Below are 21,720 nucleotides of genomic sequence, written 5' to 3' on the forward strand. Positions count from 1 at the left end.
TCTAGACAGAGCACACTGCCTCCAGAAGACGTGAGCACAGTGAAAGGGAGCAGGGAGCACGGGGACCAGAGGGAACGCCAGGGAAGGATGCCACCTTCCCCGTGGCGCTAGCATGAGGCGCTGGCGCCCGGCCAGCCCGCATCTTCTCCCTCCCCCTCCTCCTCTCCTGCTTCTCTACCCACCTCCCTCCCCTTTTAAATTCAGAAATTTGTGTGGTGTGAAATTTCATCTGCTTTGACGGCGATTCACAGAGACACTGCCCGTGGAGGGGAGCGGCTCTCCCGCGCCGCGCGCTCAGCGAAGCGTCCAGCGCCTTCCACACCGAGCCCGGCCACCACACAGCACCTTCCAGCTCCCCTTCCCTCCCCCAGTCCCTGCCCACCCCACAGGCCTCGGGGTCAGCCCCTCACAGCCTTTACAGCTCCTTCCCAACAAACAAAAGAAGGTATTTGTGCCCTTGGCCCTAATTGTTTCTCCTGAGGTCTGTAGGCGGTTGTGCCATCCCAGTAGCCAAGGCCTGACTGCCCTGCTACTCCAGTGCACAGCTGGCAGGCAAACACGGTTCATCTGGGGGGAGACTGCTCTGGAGAAAGAACCTTGCATCTCACCAAAAAATAAGAAGAAAAAAGGAAAAAAGGGACATGGATGAGATGTTGAGCAGCTCAGGAAGGCTAATGGAGATCCCCTTCTCTGCCTGCATTGAGTGGATCAAGCAGAAGGCAAAGCAGCGTGGATACCCCACTCTGGAGAGTGCCCTCGTCCCCAGGAGAGGTAGAGAGCACCTCTAGAAAAACATTCATGGAGCTCTAAGTCACACAGGGCTAGTTCTGGGTGTCTGATTGTTGCAATGAGGAAAGCTTTGCCCTCTTGAAGCCTGTATGGCCAGAGCAGATGCTGGCATGGGGAGCGTGGTGCAATCTCGACTGCTGCTCTGCACCGAGCCTGGCAGCAGCAGAGCATGGCCCCACCACAGCTGCAGCTCAAAAGGGAGCGCTCAGGTTGCTGCAAACCATCAGTTCTCCACAAATATTTCAGTTCTCTGACATGAACACCACCAGCCATTTCATTCTCCCTCTGATCCTCCTCATCACTGTTTACTTATTAATGGCTTCTTCTGTCTTATTTAGAATGATTATATAAGTGCAGAGGCATAGAGCAGCATAGAGCTCCAAGCTGCCATTAAACCCTGCTGTGGTCCAGGGTCTCCTTTCCGCCTCCCCCTTACCCTGGTGCTGGGCACCTTCAGGGGAACTGTGCATTCCACTCCTGCCCCAGCCACACCTCCCTCTGCTGCAGGCTCTGAAAGCCCTTGGCCACCCATTCACCCTCTGCATCATCTCCAGTGTGTGGGGAGAGCCGAGCTCACCAGCCACAAGTGTGAGGGGTAAAGGATTACTTCCTAAAAATGTGGCCTGATTGCAAAAGGATCAAGTCCAGGCTTTCTAAGAAGCATTGAGTGGGAGAGAGGAGAAGACCATCACCTTTGAGGCATTGCTAAAGTCAATGGAGGGCTTCCCCCTTAAAGCTCATCCTCACAAAATAAACTTCTGCATCGTGACTGTGTATATCCCAGCAAATTAAAAATGCCTGGCACTGGTGTCTGAGGCCAGTGTCAATGGGCATGGAACAGTCTTGGTCTGCACTTCCATTTCTACCCCACAGAAAAGGGTCTGGCTGCATGCAGAAATCCTGTTGGGAATGGCCACCAGCCTCTGCTGGGCTCTAACTGGGGATGCCCAAGGGACTGTTTTGGACACAGAGCAAAGCCAGGAAACAAACTGACTGTGGAGGACACTGATGTTCAGTGTCCAGGAATATGCCCTGACACCTTTGGCTTGGAAAGGATGCTGACTAAAACTCGGTATGGCTGAGAACAGGGGGAGAACAGCACAAATCCCCCCACCCCTGCCTTTCTAATTCCAGGGGAGACACAGCCAGCCAGCACCTCACCCTATTTCCCCATTATGGATGAAGTGCCATGATGCAGGGACTAGCCCAAACACTCTCACAGCCAAAGACAAACATTTAAGTTGCTGGTTACAACTTTCTGGATTTCAGATCTCCCAAGAAGCTAAAGATGCTCCCATCCCCTCGGGATGCAGACTCCCAAAGCTCACAGCAGTTTGCAGCAATAAGGAGAAGGGATGGAAGCTCAGGTTCTGCAGGACTTATTCAGGCTCGCCCCATGGGGCAAGTTAGACTCCTACGGGAATTCTGGTGACTAAGAGTAGAAAGAGAGGCAAAATTACTGTTTTGCTAAACATGGGAATAAAACCAAAACCGAGTTCTTATTCTGTACGTTCTCAAAGTCAGTCATAAAAAACATGCTGGCAAATGTCACCTTCTGCCTGGCAGTAAGCACAAACTTCCAGGGGCCTGGAGGGATTTATAAACCCATGGTGAATTGTGCCATTCTTTTAACACAGCCTGATCTTTGCAAACTCCTGGAGGTCATGATTGAACCAAGAGCAAGGCAAGGATATGGAATATTTTGCCCTTGTGTCTGTTTGCCTAAAACTGACTCCACAAGCCTTGGCACAATCCTGCTAAGGTCACTCTGTTTCCAAAAGCATCTGTGCTTGCATGGGCATCCTTTGATAAATAACAGTGTGCACTGCACTCAGATGGGAGAGGAAAAGGAGGCTTTTCTACACTAGTGCTCGGGCTACCACTCCTCTTAACCAGCCATTTTTCCACCCTGGGAGAGTGCAAAACTGCACGGTTTTGTTTTTCTGCCCCTTTATTCCATCCCAAATGCACCGCGCATTGGGCCGGCTGCCAGCTGAACGGGGGGACGAGAGTGGTAGAACACCTTTAAAAAGGTTCGTTTCCTACAGTTGTTTCAGATGTCAGTGACTTGCACGTAACAGAGGTATCTCCCTTCAAGAGCATCAGGCTGGCACAAGTTGCATTAATAAAACAGCAAAACGTAAACCTATAGAGGTGGCAAAGAACAGGCAAAGCCCAGGGACAGGCTCAAGAGTGGTGGCTGGGACAGGATATGCAGGAAGATGAAGAGGTGCTGCCAGGCTGAGCTGGGGGCTCAGGGCACACCAGCTGCCTCAGGAGACAGTGGATGCTGCCTGACCTCTGTTTCTGCTAATAAACAACTCAGACTCATAGGAGATGTAGCACAGGCAGCAATTGCAGCCAGGATGGTGCTTGCCTTTGTTCTTGCAACATTAAGGATGGAGGAGCAGCTTTGGCTTTGCTGCTTTGTCCTGTTTTAGTAAGCTCCAATTTCTTCCACGGCTTCTAAGATTATTGAGAAATTTAATATTATTAAACTTTCTCCAAGTGTTTCCTGTTAAATCCATCATCCCAACCCTAGGAGACAAAAATGCAGGAGAGGATCTATCCTTAACCTCAGCTGGGGAGCTGAGCTCTTAATTAAACCCTGATTTCCCCTCACCCACCTAACGAACTCTTCTCCAACCTCCACATCTTTGTGCCAAGGAGCTGGCCCAAGGCAGGGCTTGGGGGTGGGAGCAGGACAAGGCTCCAGGACCAGCTCCAAGGGGATGGATGGATGGATGGATGGATGGATGGATGGATGGATGGATGGATGGATGGATGGATGGATGGATGGATGGATGTGAGTCCGTCTTTTTGCACCCCAGCTGCCACGGGGGAGATTTCTGTTGCCTTTGCCTAACCTGCAGAGGGAGCAGGCAGAGCTCCCAGAGGCAGCACAGAGCCTGAATCATCTCTCACATTTCCAGAGAAAACTCTCTTAGGGAGTGAAAGGGAAGCAAAAATAGTGGATTTCTTCCCTGCTGGCCTGTGAGATGGGAGAAGAAAATTGCTCAGTGGTCTCAGAACAGAAAAAAAACTCCTCAGTGTTAAAAACTCCTGTCTTAACCCATCAGGCCAGATTCTTGCAGAAAATCAACTAATACCCATGGAGAAAACAAGGACATGGCTGCAGACAGCAGCTCCAAGTGAGACAGGAGCAGAAGAAACCTTTCTACTGGCTGGAGAGCCAAATAACCCCAGGCTGGGACCTGGGGAGTGCAGCACTGCCAGGGCTGGATCCTGATCAAGGGGCAGGTTGGGGATGGGGGCTGTGGAGAAGCCCCCAGGAGGAGCCCCAGCCAGGGGAGCAGGCAGAACAGACTCTGGGGTGGCACAGGGGGCTGTGACAGTGTGACAGTGTCCCCAAGGCTGGATGGGCCATCAGGTGGGGTGTTTGACATCACCCTGTGCTGCTCCACAATGCCAGGTGAGCCAGAGGGATGTCCTGGCTGCTGCCTCGCCCAGCAGCGAGGTCTGGTCCCCACTGGGGTCAGCAGTGAGAGGGCTGGTAGCGCCAGGAGCAGAAATGAGGTGCTGCCAAAGCAGATACACCCAGCATCTCTCAGCTTAAAACATTTTGAGGTGTTTGAAGCATGGCAATTCTCTCCCTCTTGCTTTAAGGGATTTTTTACACTGATGAGAGGGTTCTGCCTCCCCAGGAGAGCACTCCTTGGGCTCGGAGCCCCACGGTGCCTTGGCACCTCTGCGTGCTCCTGAACTGACTCATCCCTCAAGCACACCTCGTTACATCACCAGAGCCAGGAATAAAAACCCCCACCTCACACATGCACACGTTCCCCAGCACCACCCCCACCTTCGCAGGAGGAGATCCCTCCTTCCCTCCCCACAGGATTCAGCCTCCACCACCAAATTCCTCTGCAGTTCTCCAGTTGCTCAGTTTACACTGCCTGGGCTCCTCGCCAGCCAGGCATGGTCCACGCTGCTCCCTGCCTGCTTCCCAACATCCCAGATTCCCCACCAGCCCGGCGAGGCAGCCTGGCCTCCTCAAATCACCTGTTTTGCCAAAAATCCTCTCATTAGAACGAAACCAAACGGCTTCAAGATTTCCCTGAAGGATGGTTAAAGCTGGTTTCAAATATGATCCCCCAATTACCACACGAGAATTTCAGCATTGTTACAGTGGCTGCTATTTTTAGGTCTCTGAAAACAGACAGCAAAATGCTGGTGACATCAGCACTTGACAAGCGTTGACTTGTTTCACTACCAAATGGATGCTGCGTGGTCTGGGCAAGGAAATAAAAATCCCAGACCAATGTGGAGCTTGAATGTGTGATAATGTAAAGCTTATTGAATACTGGGGCAGGGCTCCAGACAGTGTCTGGAGGTCCAGAGAAAGCCCTGGTAATTCTGTTACTCAAACATCAGTGGTGGTTGTAAAGCAGCTTGTAAGAGTGAGGGAAATATTGACCTAAGTGAGACATCAACATGTGCTGACATGGTTTTTCTTAAATGAAAAACAATCTCCCTAATTTTTTGTTTAAAATTTGACGGAACCAGTGCAATTTCTGACAAAAAAAAAATTTACATATTTTTCCATTAGGTGGAAAAATATATGAAATTCAGCCAGTGCCATCCAGATTTTCCTCACTGTTTTATCCACCTCCCTCCACCACCCAGCAGCTTTGTCTTTGTGGGTAGCACCTTCAAGCCTCCCTTTCTGTTGCAGGATTTCCACATCATTTTAGCACTCCCCTGTTTCATGCCGTGGCTGAACATCCCTCCTGTGCTCCACAGGCACTTCTCACTCCAGCAGGGTGTTCAGGGGCCAGGTGAGTGCAGGCCCCACGTGCCAGGTCACACCTCCTGCATCCTCCCATCCCACGGTGCCTGCAGAGCTGGGACTGCCCTCGGGGCTCTGTTTGGCCTTCTGGGGTTTGTGCCCTCTGGTAACTGCTTGGGGAAGGGGGTAGGAAACACCAGTCCTTCATCCCAGCATCGCTGCTGCTGTTTATTCATTGCTTTTGTTGGAGACCTGGCAACCAGCTATTAATGTGAGCCTGGTGGGAATTAATCTTGGAGTAAGCTTTTGTATGGAACGCTTCCCTGAGATGAAGCTGGATTGCACTTCCTTCAACCATTAATTTGCTAATTCCACCAAAACCAATAAGAATATGGTTTTCTGACACCCAGCTCTCACAATGGATTACAGAGCTTCATTTACTGGTGCAAACAAGTTATCTGGAGCCTGCTCTTGTTCTCACAGTAGTCAGAAACGCCTCATGACTTGGGTGTGCCTTCACTTGGACCCTGGGGTCTGGTCCAGGGATTGAGCCCGGTCCTGCTGGTCCCTGGAACACTTGCTGAAGGCAAGGGCCTGCCAGGATGTCATCCTTCCCTGCTCTCTGACATCAGAGCCTGCTGGAAAAAAATGACTGTTGTGCCACAAATAGCACGATTGAGTCACTTTGCTACAGGATCAGCTCAGAGGAGGGAGAAGCGACTGGCGAGAAGGGAGAGGAGCAGGAGATGTGGGGTCTCACTCGGGGGGAACTGGCAAACAAAGGAAAAGAAACAGGTATTGCCTCCTTTGGCCCTCTGCCATCACGGTGGCTCCATTTAATAAATTCCTCCACAAAATGCAGGACATGAACAGGCTTCAGAGCACAGGGTGCACCTGCACCTCTCTTCCCGTTGGCAGGGCAAGCCTGGCTGCACATTTCTGCACATTTAAGGAGAGGAGGGGAGCTCAGGTGAATATTCAGGGATTGTTTTCTTGCTTGCTTACACCTGCTGTGTATTTTTGAGTAGGATCACTGTTGCTTGCACGTGGAAAAAAACTGGACCTAGTACTCCTGTTTACAGCAAAATTGCAGGTCCAGGAGTCAGTATAGAAAGCAGCCCTAAAGAAATCCTTTTCCTACCACTGTAAGCAAAGCTAGAGGGACTTCAAGCATTCAGAGCACCTCGCTTGTACCCCCAGTGCTTTCAGCAAGCCACCCTGACCTGAGGTACAGCTGGGGAGCAGGAGCTGCCATCGCTCAGGGCTTCACTTTTGCAATTGTCATTTTCTCCAGGGGCAACGCAGCAGCTTCCAGGAAAACCAGCCAAAAGTTAAACCAACACAGGCAGCTCTTACTGAGGCCCTGGAAATAGCGGGCAAACAGCTGTCATTTTCTTTCATTTGGCCTGGGTGCAATTTTCCTCTTCTCTCCCATTTGCACAGGTCATTCCAGGGAGATGGAATGGGAGGGGAAGGGAAGGGACAGTGCATGAGGAGCTGGCACTCGAGTGGCCCAGCTCGAGTGCAAATCCTCCTAAGACTTGCAATGCCTGTCACCCGTGCTGCTGGGTTCACGCTGCTCGTTCTTCAAGCTAAATAGCAGCTGATAAAAATACACCAGCACTTGTACTTCTGCTGTGCAGGTGTGTGCAGAGATTGCCCACCAGCCTGGGGGAGGCAGCTCAGGTGGGCTGATCAGCAGCAAAGAGCAGCCTGAGCTCAGCAGCACTCTTTGCCCCCTCCTTCCTGAATTTATACTCCTACCTGCCTCCAAGTCAAAACATCTTCCTGCCTGCCCTTCACTCCTGTTGGGATACAATGAGAAAATCTGGGGGAGTCAGCTGTGGGGCTGCTGCAGTCTCTCTGGTGGGTCAGCAAAGCCAGCTCGGGGCTCTCTGACAGGGTCAGCCAAACAACATGACTGCAGTGGAGAGAGGTGATGTGCCTGTCCTGGGAAGGGAGAGGCACAGCAGGGACAGGGTCACAGAGCTGGCTTTGTTGCACCTTTTGCTGTCTCTGGGCCTGGAGCAGAAGGCTTCCATTAATTGAAAGGCAAAACCAGCCCAGACATGACCCCAGGGACCCCAGGGTGTCCCTCAGCACCAGCAGTGCTGCTGCTCCTTTGGCTTCCCTGGGCTCTGCTGCAGGGAGAGCGCAGGGCACAACCACCTCTGGCAGGATGATGTTCTGGGCAGCCTCCTGCTTTGCCATGCCCTGCCCTCCCCAAAACAGCCCTGCCAGTCAGAGAGGTGTAAAATAATCCTAAAGTCACACTTTGCCACAGAAGACGACCGAGCACAAGCGCTGATATTGTAAATGGGGAGGGTGGGTGTACCCTCTCTGAAGGAGGAAAGTCTTTCCTCCCCTCTTCCTTCCATCTCTGGGACAAAAGCCCAGAGATGCTATCACAAATATTTGTGGAGGCAGGTCAAAAGAGCCAGCTGTGAATTTTGGTAATTGAAAAGGAAAAAAAAAAAAAGACAAAAATAAAAAACCCTCGCGAAACAAACCAAACAACAACCCCAAAAACCCAAACTAAAAAAAAAATAAAATACTGAGAATAAAATAAACAAATACAGGGTTGAAAAAATAATTTCCTGAATTTCAGCTACAGCATCCTGAAGCTGCAAATTTGCAGCTTTTCACCCTCTGCCTCTCCATTCAACTTTATTACCTACCCTGGCCCCTTCACATACACAGATAACAGAATAAGACCAAACTTTTCTCCCTCCACTTCACACAAGCACAGCAATTTCAAAGGCCTTGGACTTGCCTTTGTCAATTTGTTCCAGACACCACAAAAAATCTCCTCACTGAGGACCATTCTCCTACCAGATATCAATTTTCAAGTCTCCATCCTCAGAATTGTTCTAGTAAACAGATGTTTTCCTTAACCTTACACAAACCTATCTTGAACACAAAAAATGACGGAAGGAGTTTTACTAAAAGGCTACAGACATTTAGTCTTGGATACCACAGTAACAAAGGCTCATCTCCATAGCCCAAACTTGCAGAAAATTATAAGCAACTGAAAGTGAGTGTTTCAAATGGAAGTGTTATGCAACATGAATGACAGTGACCTGAAACGCCCAGAGCAGACTATTCCCCTCTCCAACATCCATCTATAGCAGCACAGGAAATGTTGGAGGCCTGAAAGAAACAGCCATTTCCAGCTTGGAGAAAGAACAGAGACACAAAACCGCGTAGCACTTGAGTATCTTTTGAGTCCTTGCCTTGCCAGAATATTTTTGGGGATGGGAGAAGTTCAAATGAGGTGTGGTTTTTGACAAGAGCCATTAAAGCAAACCCTTGTGTTGGGGAAGATGAAACAGGAGAGCCTTATAAATATGATTGCCTGGCAAAAGATTTTGAGAATATGGAAGCTATAAGCGAGGTTGAAATGAAAGCAAGCTTCGAGATACCTGAGTTACCGAACAATTGGAAAACAATGATATGGCTGGCTGTTTCCCTTTTGACGAAACAATGCCCTGTGCCTGCAGACAGGTCCAAGGGTCAGAGCAGACCCTGCCAGCTTGGCAGAAGGGGCACAAAGAGAAGTTTTTAGGGTTTAAAATGTAACACAGAATGGTAATGTAATGATTCCTATAGGCTGTATGTAAATGCTATAGGATTTGTATCTTGTACTAGTGAAAATTAGAATATTCAGCACAGAAGAAGATTTATTGCATTGTAACGGGAACTTTGCTCTTTTTCCCTCTTGCTTTTATTCTTCTCTCTCTCTCTCTTTCGGGCTGTTCTTTGGGGCTCCTCTTTGGGGCTGCTCCGAGCTGTGGCTGGCAGCTCCCAGCAGGGCCCCTGCCCCCAGGCCCTTTGCAATAAACCCCAAGTTCCCAGACCCGGCTTCAGAGCTCTCTCATCTCCGTCCATCCCAGCCGTCCCAGCCCCGGTGCTCCCACACCCTCAGGCTCACCTGAGGCCGTAGAGGACGGTGCCGTCAGGATGGAGCCGGATCATGCGGTTCTTCACCGTCACCCCGTGAAGAAAGGACTTCTTGTCGTTCAGGAAGTAGGTGTCAGGCAGCCACAGCTGGTCAGCCACCCGGTTGTCCAGGGTCAGGTTGAGAGGAAGGTCGTTGTAGGCCAGGCGTTTGTCCCGCCAGCTCTGCTGGAAGTACATGGTGATGGTGTAATCCTGGCAGAGAAAGGGGCACACGTCAGCCTGGGGCACTGCAGCTCCAGCCCTTCACCAACCACTGCCAACACCTCCCCCAGTTCCTTGGCACCCAAATGTGTGGGTTCACACCTCCAACACTTTTTTTTAAAGGGTTTTTATTGTTGTTGCTGTTGTTTGTTGTTTTTTGGTTGTTTTGTTTTGGTTTTTAGTTTTAATTTTTGTTATTTGGTGGGTTTTTGTTTGGTTTGTTTGGATTTTTTTCTCTTTCTCTTTTTTTGGAGGGGTGTGTGCTGTGATTTGTTCTGTGAAAATGGGAGCAAGCCCATGTTTTACAGGGGACAAAACACCATTACTTTTTGTCCCTGTTTGCCCTGTCCTTGCCATTTATGTTTCCAGTCAAGCAAAACTGCATCCCACTCCTGCTGTCCCAGCCTGCCGAGAGCTTGTCTGCACCACCAGCAGCAGTTCAGGCTACGGGAGCACCAAAGGGTACCCAAATTTATGGGGAATAAATTTCAGCCAACAGTGGCTACCCAGCAAAGACTTCCAGGGTTGTTCCCCACTTCCCTCACACAAAGGTCACATAAATGAAATCCACCCATGTCCAGGCACTGCTCCTTAGTTGGTAAAAGCTAATTTTGTTTCCAGCAAAGCTGAGGCTGTTCCAAAGGGCACAGGGAGAGCCTCACCTCGAGGCCAAGGTTTGAAGGTCGGGCCAGGCCAGCCGTGACAAGCTCTGAGCACTTGCCTTGTTACAGGAGCTGAGTTGGGAGCTCATGGTGGTTCTCAGGAAGGGACATATGGGGAGGAAATCTGTCATCAGTGGAGCATGATCCCCTGGTAAAGGGGCAGTTCCCTGAAAAATTGCCCATAAATTTGGACATCAGGAGGAATTTATTCATGGAAAGGGTTGTTAAACATCAGAATGGAGTGCCTAGGGAGGTGGTGCAGTCCCCATCCCTGGGGGTGTTCAAGGAACAACTGGACATGGCACTCAGGGCCATGGGCTGGCTGACAAAGCTGGGGTCAGTCAGTCACAGGTAGAACTCAATCTTAGAGGTCTTTTCCAGCCTAAATAATTCTGTGATTCCAAACCATCCCCAGCTAGCACAATGCCATACAAACCTCCTGCTCCCCTCCTGTCCAACAGAGAAAAGCTGACACTGAAAACTGTTGCTAACACGAGAATTTTATAGAAGGGAGTATGAGCTGTTGGTGGCTGTGGCTCTGCAGAAACAAAACCCATTGCTGGGCACATCCAGAGGCCTTGGATCAGCCTGTTCAGAGGCACAGTGTGGTGCCACATAATAGAACAGCTTCTTCTTCTCAGGTAAACAAGCAGTACAGGAAAGAGTCTTGTACACACCAATGACAGGAAACAATCTCAGGAAACATTCTCACAACAGGTCTTAAATAGGCTATGAGAAAAGATTTTTGGGGTAAACCAGATAGCATTAAAATAATAGGCTGTTGGTTAGGAAGTGGGCACAAGTCCTGTTGACAGTGACCTTACAGAAGTCAGAGATTTTTTTCCCCAGTCCTTAAATAAAAAGCATTTTTGCAAATGATCTAGAACAGGTGGGATCACAGACACATTGTCTCTTCTCAGGTAGTCCCTGCAGTGCCACAGGAATCCCCTTGACCACATGAATTTGCAGGATGAGCCTTTCTGCTCTGCAGATCCCAGCTCCGTGCGAGGAGCAGGTGAGGAGCTTGCTCATGCACCAACATCTGGGCTGAGCACTGAGGCATCTGCCTGCCTGTCTTCTCCCACAGACTTCATTCAAAGCCAGGTTTGATTAACACCTCGGAAAACAAGCTCAAATAATCCCACATCACGGATAATGGCAGCTTTTGGGTATCTAACTATGATTCAGAAATCCAGACCCACATGCACATCCGAAAGGTCACGGCGTAAATCTGCGGAGCGCACCAGATACAGAGCTATATCTGTCACTGTCTGTGCTCTCTTGAAAAGAACAAAGATGCAGTGACAGCTTGCTGGCCAAGGAGCTGTTTTGCTCTGCTTTTTAAAGGACTGTAAACTCCTGCCTCAGAAGCCTCCCAGTCTACCTCTCGGAGGCACAAGCATTCTCATTTTGGTCAGGACCCTGCAAAGGAAGATGTTGTCCCCAGAATCCCTCCCAGGGTGCTTGGGGCTGCACTGCAGCGAGAGCACAGAGGAGCAGAGCATCCAAATTCCTGAATCCTCTTACTCCTGTTGGTAATGGACTCATCCCCTGCCTGTGGGACACTTGGCTAGAGAGCCATCCTTTCCATTCCCCCCTTTGAGAACTCCACCCACACATCCTGGCAAGCTCCTTCACTGACCTGCATTTCCCTAATCCTTGACAGAGCCCTGCAATGCCTCACCCCTAACCAGGCCACCCTGCTGGCACCGCAGGCTCCTGCCAGCCTTCAAGCAGCAGCAGGCAAGAGGTGGCATTGATCTCCAGAAGACAAAAGGGGCAAGCTGCTTGCAAAGTGAACAATGCACCTTCTAAAACACATCCTCTGTGTTCCCAGGACTGGTGGAACAAGCTCAGAGGGGTGCTAACAGAAAAGCCTACGCCCTAGCCATCAGCAAGAGGATGTTCTTCAGGTGCAGAGACCTTCCTGGGGAAGAGCAGCCTGCCCAGTCCAGGGCTAAGCTCTGTTCTCCAGCCTTCCTGGGTTCCTTGGCACAACAGATTTCTCTGGGCAGCATTGTGGAGGTGAGCACTTGATAACCATGGCTCATGCAGGGCCTCAGGTTTCTCTCAGCCTCTCTCTCTGCTGATTCCTCTGCTCCACTTCTTGTTCTGCTGCTCTCATCACATTGCTGAACAGCAGGCAGGGCTTCTGGGCAGAAGGAAGAGCAGGGCAGGTGTCCACCCCACAGTGGTCAGCTCTCCCTGCAGGGATGAGGGGCACTGACATGGCATGGACAGGACCAAGCCATGGGGAAGAGGGACAGAGCAGGCACAGCTGGGGCTTGAGGCAGCACTGGCAGGGCCCCTCCAGCAGGTGAGAGGGGCAGAGTCCAGGAGAGGAAGCAGTGAGCTAGTGAGCTTGCCTTCCCCTTCATCCCCCATTGCCTGGCCAGGCAGTTATGGAGTACCCATGTGCCACCCTAACATCACATCCTGGCCAGGCTCCAGAGCTGCTGGGACCTTAATCACAGCCTTCCTTCCAGAGGCACACACAGTAATGGCCAAGGGTGACATTGTTCTGCAGAAGCAGAACGGCCAGATGGAGCCAAGGCATGCAGGGGTTCATAGGTTCAGGAATCAGAAGCAATGAGCCCGATTTCCCTCCAAGCCTTGGATGAAGAGGCCTTTGTTGTGGGGTTTTATCTGTCACTGGGCTAATATGAGGCTTTCCCAAACCTCCCACTAATCCATGACACTCACAAGCCCGCTGATGCCACAGATACCACACGAGCTGGGTTTCCCAGAATCAGCTGGGTTTCCCAGCTGGCAGCAGTTGGCCAATTTACCAGGTTCAGTGAGGAACTTTGAATTAAACACACCTGGAGCCCACACACCCCTCCAGCTCTTCCTTCCACCTCACCACAGAGGCACCTTGGTGGGGCAGCACAGCTGGATGTCCCTGCTGCCTGCACAGGGGTAAGTGAGGGGTTTTCCCTCTGCACACACACTCAGGAAGCAGAGTTCCCCACTGGTGCTGCTCGATGAGCAAATGAGAGGTGCAGGAAAATCTGACTTTTCCCTTGCCTCTAAACTGGCAGCCTAGACCCTCTCCACCTGCACCAGTGCAGCTCCAGCAGCAACAAAAATGCTTCCAAATGATGGATCCCGCTGGTCTTCGTGGAGGACCATAAAATGCTCAGGCAGGGCCAGAGTCTGGCCATGGCCATCACGGCTGGGACAAGCATGGCAGAGCTTTGTGGGGAGCTCCCAGCTCGCCCTGCCAAGGTAATCTGCACTGGGATAGAAGGCAGGACCCACACTGGAAGGGGCACACATGTGCCAGGCCACCCTGTGCAAGCTGCTGCTTCATCTGGTGCCTGCTGGGCTAGGAGAGGCGAGGCTGGAAGTAGGGAGATACCACTCCTCACCAGAAACTCCCTGCAGGTTGCTCTGCACTTTGGAAAGCGTTCAGCACGACCCTGGAATTCATTGTTTAAAAAAACAAAGGCTGAGACAGGACAAAGGGAGCTTTTGAAGGGTGGATATGATCAGAAGTTGCATGCCTCCCCTTGTTCTCCCTTTTTCCATCCCAAGGAAAAGCAAGCTTTGCAAAGATACCTGCAAACTGTGCCCAGCTGGGCTTTGCTACCAGAGCTGAGCTGGCCATGTCAGCCTGCCCTGCCCAGCCCAGCATCCCACTGTGGGAGCTGAAATGCCAGAATCAACATCTCTGGCCAGGGGGAAACTCTTTCAGCCCTGCTGAGGCTCACTGACCTAAAAAGCAGGTGCCTCTTTGCTAAAAGGGCTTGTGTGTTTCAAAGGAAGCCTCTCCTCCCTCTCTGCCAGCCCAGCAGTGGCCAGATCCCTTGGTTTGTCCCCAGGGTCTCCTACCCAGCAGCTCCCAGCTCCAGCACCACTCCCAGCCCTTTCACAGAATCACTGGGTTGGAAGAGACCTTCAAGATCATCGAGTCCACCCCAGCTCCAACACCTCAACTAAACCCTGGCACCCAGTGCCACACCCAGGCCTTGTTAAACACACCCAGGGCAGCCATCCCAGAACTTTATCACCCTTTCTGTGAAAAACTTCAACTCCCTGCAGCAGCAGCCACATCCCTGAGCTGCCCTCCCTTGCCAGCTGTGTGTGGTGTGGCTCTGGGCACCACAGCTCCCCTCCTGCAGCTCGGATGGCACCTGAGCTGCTGAAAAGCTGGGGAGCTGCTGAGCCTGGCTGTCCCTGAGGGCTCTCTGCACATGCCTGGCTCTGCTGAGCAGCTCTGTGCCAGCGCCAGCCCCCCGGGCCCCTGCTCCCAAGGGTTCCAAAGCCTTTCCTGAGACGATTTTCTCTCTCCTCCTTCATGCTCCAGGAGGCATGCAAGGCAGAGGTGAGAGCTGGCAGACACTCACGTGCAGAGGTGCTCCCCTGGGAGCAGAGCTCACCTGGAGGGACACAAAAAATCCTGCAAAAGGAAGAGGAGATTACCTGGGGGCCCCATGTGTAGGGCTGATGGGGTGTCCTACCAGCTGCTGAGGACAGTGCTAAAATCCATCTCCAGATGAGAGGATATTGATAATTACAGCCTCTCCTGAAGCTCAGCTGAGCCCCCCAAACCAAAGATGGTGTACACTGTGAGTGGCTGGAGTGTTGACACGGCAGGGGCATGAATGGAGGAAGGTATTTCCTGCAGAACCCCAGAGGCAACAAACTCAGCCAAGCGTGCACAGGGATTCCCCAGACTCTCAGAGGACAGGGCAGAGAAGTCTGAGGGAACAGCATCTGAGTCACAGCAAGAAGGGAAATAAGCTGGCACTATTGGTATGAATTCAAGAATGAATTTCCACCGGCTCATTTTCCAAACACCTTTATTAACATCTATCCTATAAGTGCTTCTCCCCCTCCACTTCACAGAGCCCCTTTTGGGAGTGAAATGCTCCTTGGGAAGCAAGCCTGGCCTGGCCCTGGACCCCTCCCTCTGGTGCTGGCTCTGTGCAGCCCAGGAGCAGAAATGAACCCACTCACACCAAAGCTGCCTCTTGGAGAAGTGTCCTGGGCTAAGATGCCAGATTTGAGCACAGGAACAAACATGCTTGTGCAGAGGAAGGCCAAGTTTGGGGGGACCAGGGCAGTGAGAGGACTTGTGAATCCAGGGGAGGGAGGAGAGGAGAGGAGCCACTCCTGCCGTGGGGAGCACAGGCTGGGTGCTGCTGAAGCAGTAACACCCTGGGAGGCAGCAGGAAGCTGAAGACAGAGGTAGCAGATATTATCTGCAGCCACCATAACTCAGTGAGGACACAAAACAGCTGCGGGTGGGCCAGCCACGGCTGTTAAATGGTGTGCAGGGATGGGCCCAAACCACCAAGGCCCTTCAGGGGGTCAGCTCACACTGGGAACCTCAACCTCCTTGTCCACGGATCAAGGAACAGCAAGGGGTGGGCAGGAGCAGTTAAGGCACCACGGGGCATCGTGTCCCTTTCTGTCACTACAGTGACAGGAGGGATACAAAACTGAGGAGCCCCTCTTCTCCTGCAGTCCTGTGTCAGTTTGCAGGACACAAGCATGCTCTGAACCTGAGTGCAGTCCTTACAAATGTGTTTGTGCTGGTTTTGGAGACACAGGTGTATGTGTCAGACCAAAAGTCTTTATACAGTCATAGCCTGTCTTCAGTAACAGGAAAGAGAATGACAGGGGGGAATATAAGTTAAAAAGGGTCCTTGTTGTGATACTTAATTCTGCAGCTATTTGGACTTAAGGATCTCCTCAGAGCTAGTACCTTCTTAATTGAAGACATGCAGTTTCTCTTATGAGAGCTTATCTTATTTCTCAAAATATTCAACCTTTGGCATCTGCAGTCTTGTGGCTGCGAGTCCTTCACTATTTGCACATCACTTTAAACAGGTACAAGTCAGGTTTTCTCTTTTCCAACTCCCTGCAGTGCATGTATTAAGCTGGTAAACAACCATAACCTTGTGCTCTCAGGCTCCCAATGTCCCACCTCCTTTCAGACACTTCAGGGTTACTCATCAGAGCACAAGTAACCACAAACACCCTCAGAACTGGTTGAGAGGCTCTGATAGAGGCAGGAGACAGCAAGGCAGGGGAGCTGTTGCAGGGGTTAAGCACAGAGCAGAGCTCTGGCTGAGTCTGACGTTCAGCAATGGGTTGTTGCACAAGAACAGACTGAAGGCAAGGTAATGGAAATAACTTTCCACGGAGCCTGTGCAATTAGATGTTACAAAAGCATGAAGTCAGGAGAATAAGAGTATTTTGGAAGGTCTAAGCGTTGATATGGAAAATAAATTCAAGTTGTTATGGAAAGGAACTCACAGGAAAGAATAGCTCAAGGATGCTGAGCCTGCTGCTGTAAGGCTCCATCTTCCAACTGCTTCCATGTTTGAACAGAACTCCCAGCAGCTGCTCCCCAAATCCCCAGCACAGCTCCTGAGAGACACACCTCGTGGGCAGGCTGGGTCAGATCATTTTCCTTCGTGCTGTGACCTAGAGAACCCTCAGCACTGAACTAGTCCAGGGGCAGGAGTGTGCAGGCTCATTAGGGGCTCCACTAGGCTCAGGCACCAGGACCAGAAATTGAAAGAACAATGTGTGTGGAGAGGTCAAATATTTGCTCAGAATACAGCAATTCTGGCAACACAGATACTGCCTGTGCCTGGTCCATTTTTGTGGATGACAAATGAGCTGGATACCTTTCAGTGGGGCTTTGGAAGCGAAGGTGACTGTTCCAGGCTGCTACTGGAGGGAGGCTCTTTCGCCAAGCCCTTGTGAGGTACTGGGAACAATAACTTTCTGCAGGGGAGAGAGTGCACTGCTCTTCTGCTGCTGCAGGGCTCTGGGCATGAGGGATAAAGGAGGTTTTGCAACTCACCTCTAGCTCTGGCTGTACCACTTGACTTTTTTCCCCCCTGACTTTGATAAAAAACCTTCTTTTGGAGAAGCAACCAAATAAAAGTCCTTCCCTATATAAGCAAATGACATATGGTCTCCTTGTCCAAGATCACAAAAGAACATTAGGAAAGCCAAGATGCTCCAGAAAGAGGGAGAAAAATGGAACATCTGACTTAGTAAAAACCAAGCTGCCACTGCCAGAGACTAATGAACAGTTTGCTGGCTTCAACTTCTTTGATGATTAAACACCAGCTCCTGTTCCCGTCATTCTTGGGAAAGAAATTAAAGGACAAAGTAGTCCTCAAGTATGTTTCATTTGAAGGAGGGGATAGGAGAAATAAGGGGAATTGTTTTGAAGGGGAGAAGACAGGATCTGCCTGCAGTCAGCTGCAAGGAATTGGAACAGTGTAAAATGTACAGAAATGTACAGGAATATATAGGAATGTACAGGAATGTACAGGAATGAACAGGAATGAACAGGAATGTACAGGAATGAACAGGAATGAACAGGAATGTACAGAAATATATAGGAATGTACAGGAATGTACAAGAATGAACAGGAATGTACAAAAATGTACAGAAATGTACAGGAATATACAGGAATGTGCAGAAATGTGCAGAAATGTGCAGGAATGTACTGGAATGTACAGGAATGTACAGGAATGTAAAGGAATATACAGGAATGTAAAGGAGTATACAGAAATGTACAGGAATGTACAGGAATGTACAGGAATGTAAAGGAATATACAGAAATATACAGACATGTACAGAAATGTACAGGAAGGACTGAGCACAATGGCCACAGCCCTTCCTCAGCAAGCTCACCAAAGAGGGGATTGTCATCTCCAAGCAGATAAATCAAGGCATCCCAGACCTCCACGTGCACCAGTCAACCTGCCATCAGTAAATAGCTGCCAGCAGCCTTTCCAGCCCCGAGACAGCACGGAGTCACTTCAGACTCTCACCTTTGCTTGAGGCAGGAGGCAGCAGCTTTTGTACTTACTGTACTTTTCATGGGGGGAGCATCCTGCCAAAATGCTGCTTTTAATTTCTGTTTTGGTGCAAGTGCCAGTGCCCAGCTTACAAGTCTGAAGTTCTGCATGACAGTTGTTGTGCACAAAGTGACAAATATTTCGGATACTGCCCTTCTCCCTGCACTTCAGCCTAGCAGGCAGGAAAGACACAACCTTTTCCCACCTTCCTTCTTTTTGAATAGCCAGATGTCAGCACTGAGTGGGAATCAGGGAGAGCACTCTTCCAGCAGTGCAAGGAGGGACTGGCTTCTAGGATATACTCTATGCCCTTCTGTGCTGCAGGTCTGTGTGCTCTTGAACTCATTTTCTTCAAGACCTGAGAAGTACTTTGCATGGATATGTTCCCCTCACTAATCTGATCTACTTTTGTAGTAATTTGCATGTGTTTAATTGCTGAATGCATGACCAGAAACTGGGACAGGTGTCTGCAATATCCTCAACATCCCAGGGAGTGTGAGGAAAGTGTGGCTTTGTTGCCCTATTTCTCTCCCGCCTGGCCCTGTCCCTGCAGCACCTGGAATGGTGCTGGCCCTGCAGGTGTCAGCTAGAGGACATAGCTGGGTCCTGGGCCAAAGGGATCTGCTGTGGCAAGGCCTTCAGAGTCATGAGCCTGCACCTCAGAGCCCTGTCTGAGCAGGAGGCAGCACCACGTGGCACCTGCTGAGCTGCCCCAGTCCTGCTGGCAGCAGAGATCAAGAGGAAAGAGGCAGAACTGATGGGCACAGGGACAAGAATCACCTGCTCTGTGAGCCCAGGCAGAACAGCAACCTTGCTCAGAGTTACAGGCAGCAATCCCAAAATCACCACCTGCAGCACATCATCCTCAGGCAAGCGCTTTGGAAACAACACCAGGCACTTTCTGCCCCTGAGCTGTGAAATCTGTGAGCTGATGCACACCATTGCTGGGGGCTGCTCTCCTCTCTCTGCCCCCCAAGGAAGGGCCAGCAGCCAGGCCAATCCAGAGCCCTTTCTGCCCTCAACTGTCCTGTTTCTGCACCACCAGCTGGATAGCTCTCAAAACCCACTACAGCTTGAGAAATTGCCTTTTCCAGAGAGCAGCCCTTAATGGGGACAAATTTTTGTTTCCTGCAGCTTGCCATGGCAAACCAGCACAGAAGGGCACACTTTGGCCAGACACCCACCTAGGGGCAGAGAAGGGCACCTAAGGGCCATTCATAAATTTTGGGAAAGGCACTACATTAATTTGACCATTTTGGGGGCAGAAAGGGATGCTGTTATACAATCTTCTAATCCTAGATGGGCTGGGAACTGATAAGGAACTCCCATTTATGTTTTGCTAGAGCATCAGATGTCTCCAAATGGCTGCTCCAAGCCTTCCCAAGTCCCTTCTCTCCCTTACAATAATTACTTAAAGGCAAAATCTTACCTAAGCCCCTTTTGTTAACTCCCTTAACCTCTCCCCAGGCATGCACAAGGCCTCCCATGCCCACAGTGTGGGACACACAAGCATTAATGCCCTTTCTCTGTGGAGTCCCAGAGGAGAGCTATGACCAGGCATTGCAGAGCTGGGAAAGGGAATCCAAGGACTTGCTTTTATTACAAGATCCTTTTTGGTGTGAAGTGCTTGGTGATTGAAAGCAGATTATGTTGACCCACTACAGAAAACCCTGGTGCTTTCCAAGGCCATCTTCACCTTCCACTGCTGACCTGCACTAATGCAGCCCTCTATCCCACTGCCTTCCACAGTGCTGGTGCCTGAATCCCCCCTCTCTGCTCCCCTCTCCCAGCTCCCCTTTGCTCTCCTTCCTGTCTCACAGCCTGTGCTGCCAGCCTCCTCCTGTACACACATATTGCCATATCTAATATACAGCCATGAAAGCTCAAAAATGCTTTTAATAATTACTTGGTATTTAATTAAACATGCAACAACCGGCCTATTAGAGTAAATTAACTCTGAGTGAGACGTTTGAACAGTGACTAGTGAAGATATCAGTTTCTAAAGCTCTCAGAAGGATGGAGGAAGAAAACTGGATTATGTCAAGGGAAAGTTGATGCTGGAAGATGAGTGATGCTTCCTAAACCTTTCCCCCACATCTCTGGGCAAGTGCTAAATGTGTAAACACAGAAATTATTTTTTCCTCCCTGAGGAAAAAAATTAGACAGAGCTTGTAATTCCCTGCGCTGTCAAGACCTCCAGAGCAGTTTGGGGCTGCAGAGGTAGGGATTCATGTTATAAATAAAGCAATATTATTGCTTTACACGGCAAAATAAAATGCAGTATATCCAGCTCTGAGCATTGAAAACACGAGACTCTGCAACGATATGAAGGCACACAGGGCTTTGAAGACATTGTTTTAACTCAGGGAAGGAAGGTTTCCTGCTTCAGGTTCTGAAAATTGCCAGAAAGATGTCATTTCCCTGGAGTTAGCCAGAGGCAAACAAATCCTTTAAATCATTTAAGACAACTAGCACCTCCTGTGTGAAACCATCACCTCAGCTAGGCTGGCACAGATTGGGTGACCAAAAACTTAGACTGGTGTTTGTTTCCTGCAGAAAGCAAAGTTTGATCACCTAGGAAGGATGAAGTAGATGATGAAGAGCAGAACATGATGAAGTGAAGATGAAGATGAAGTATATGGTGAAGAACAGAATGTGCTTCTGGCAGGGGGTTCAGTTAGGTCAGGCATGGTCTCAGCACAGAGGATGGCAGCCTTGGGGCTGGAAAAACAGGGCCTGCTTTTCAACAGGAGCCAGCAAACTGGATGCAAACCATTTCCCCTGCAAATCCTCAGCCTCCTGCTCCCAGAGACCCAGCTCTGTGTCTGGGGTGACTTTCTGCACATGAATATGCTGCACAGCTGCATCTGTGGCCCCTCAGGTGACCAGCTCAGTGAGAGGGAATGGTGTTAGAGAAAAGGGCCAGCAGTCAGCTTTGCCATCTGTAGTGTGGACAGAGCACTGCCCATCCTGCTGGGACAGCTGGAAAGGGCAGGGCTATCAATGGATCTGTTCTAGGGAAGAATTTCTACTGCCAGGGTTACTGGAAGAAGCCAGCATGATGGATGGATGATGGATACCTCCTCCTCCATCCATGGGTGACTCTGCCCGTGGTTATTCCAGGCTCAAGCCAAGGGAACCAGCCCAGGCTGAGGCCAGCAGCAGCGCCCACATATGGACCCCACTGATCCTCTCCCAGTTCATCCACCCCAATGCTGGCTGTGGGATCACAGACCTGATGGCTGGGTGCTGGTAGCACTGAAAACAGCATTCACACTGCAGCTGTAGGAAACACTCCTGATTCTGCTGAACAAGTCAGACTTATTGCAGGATGCATGAAGGAAAAAAAAGAGGTTTCAGCAGGCTGTGGAGGTCCACAAGCAGAGCAGACTTTGACTTCACAGCCAACTGGATTGGGAGAACAAGCTGCAGTCCCTGTCCACGCTGAGTGAGTGCTCGCTGCAGCACCAGGACCAACAGTCCTGGAGCCAAGGAGCTCTATTTGCAGAGCTGGCAGGGAGCCCAC

The 21,720-nt window shown here is 50.5% G+C and overlaps 1 protein-coding gene across 2 annotated transcripts in view; it reads right to left on the bottom strand.

Annotated features, from left to right (window-relative positions):
- Nucleotides 1–21,720, bottom strand: part of LOC119695155 (gamma-aminobutyric acid receptor subunit beta-4) — a 76,417-nt gene that overhangs the window by 16,949 nt on the left and 37,748 nt on the right. For both annotated transcript variants that reach the window (XM_038123097.1, XM_038123098.1), the window contains exon 4: nucleotides 9,468–9,688. In XM_038123097.1, coding sequence (XP_037979025.1) covers nucleotides 9,468–9,688 — 221 coding nt within the window. The remainder of the gene's footprint in view (nucleotides 1–9,467; nucleotides 9,689–21,720) is intronic.

Source organism: Motacilla alba, chromosome 4A, assembly GCF_015832195.1.
Source record: "Motacilla alba alba isolate MOTALB_02 chromosome 4A, Motacilla_alba_V1.0_pri, whole genome shotgun sequence".
Classification (NCBI taxonomy): domain Eukaryota; kingdom Metazoa; phylum Chordata; class Aves; order Passeriformes; family Motacillidae; genus Motacilla; species Motacilla alba.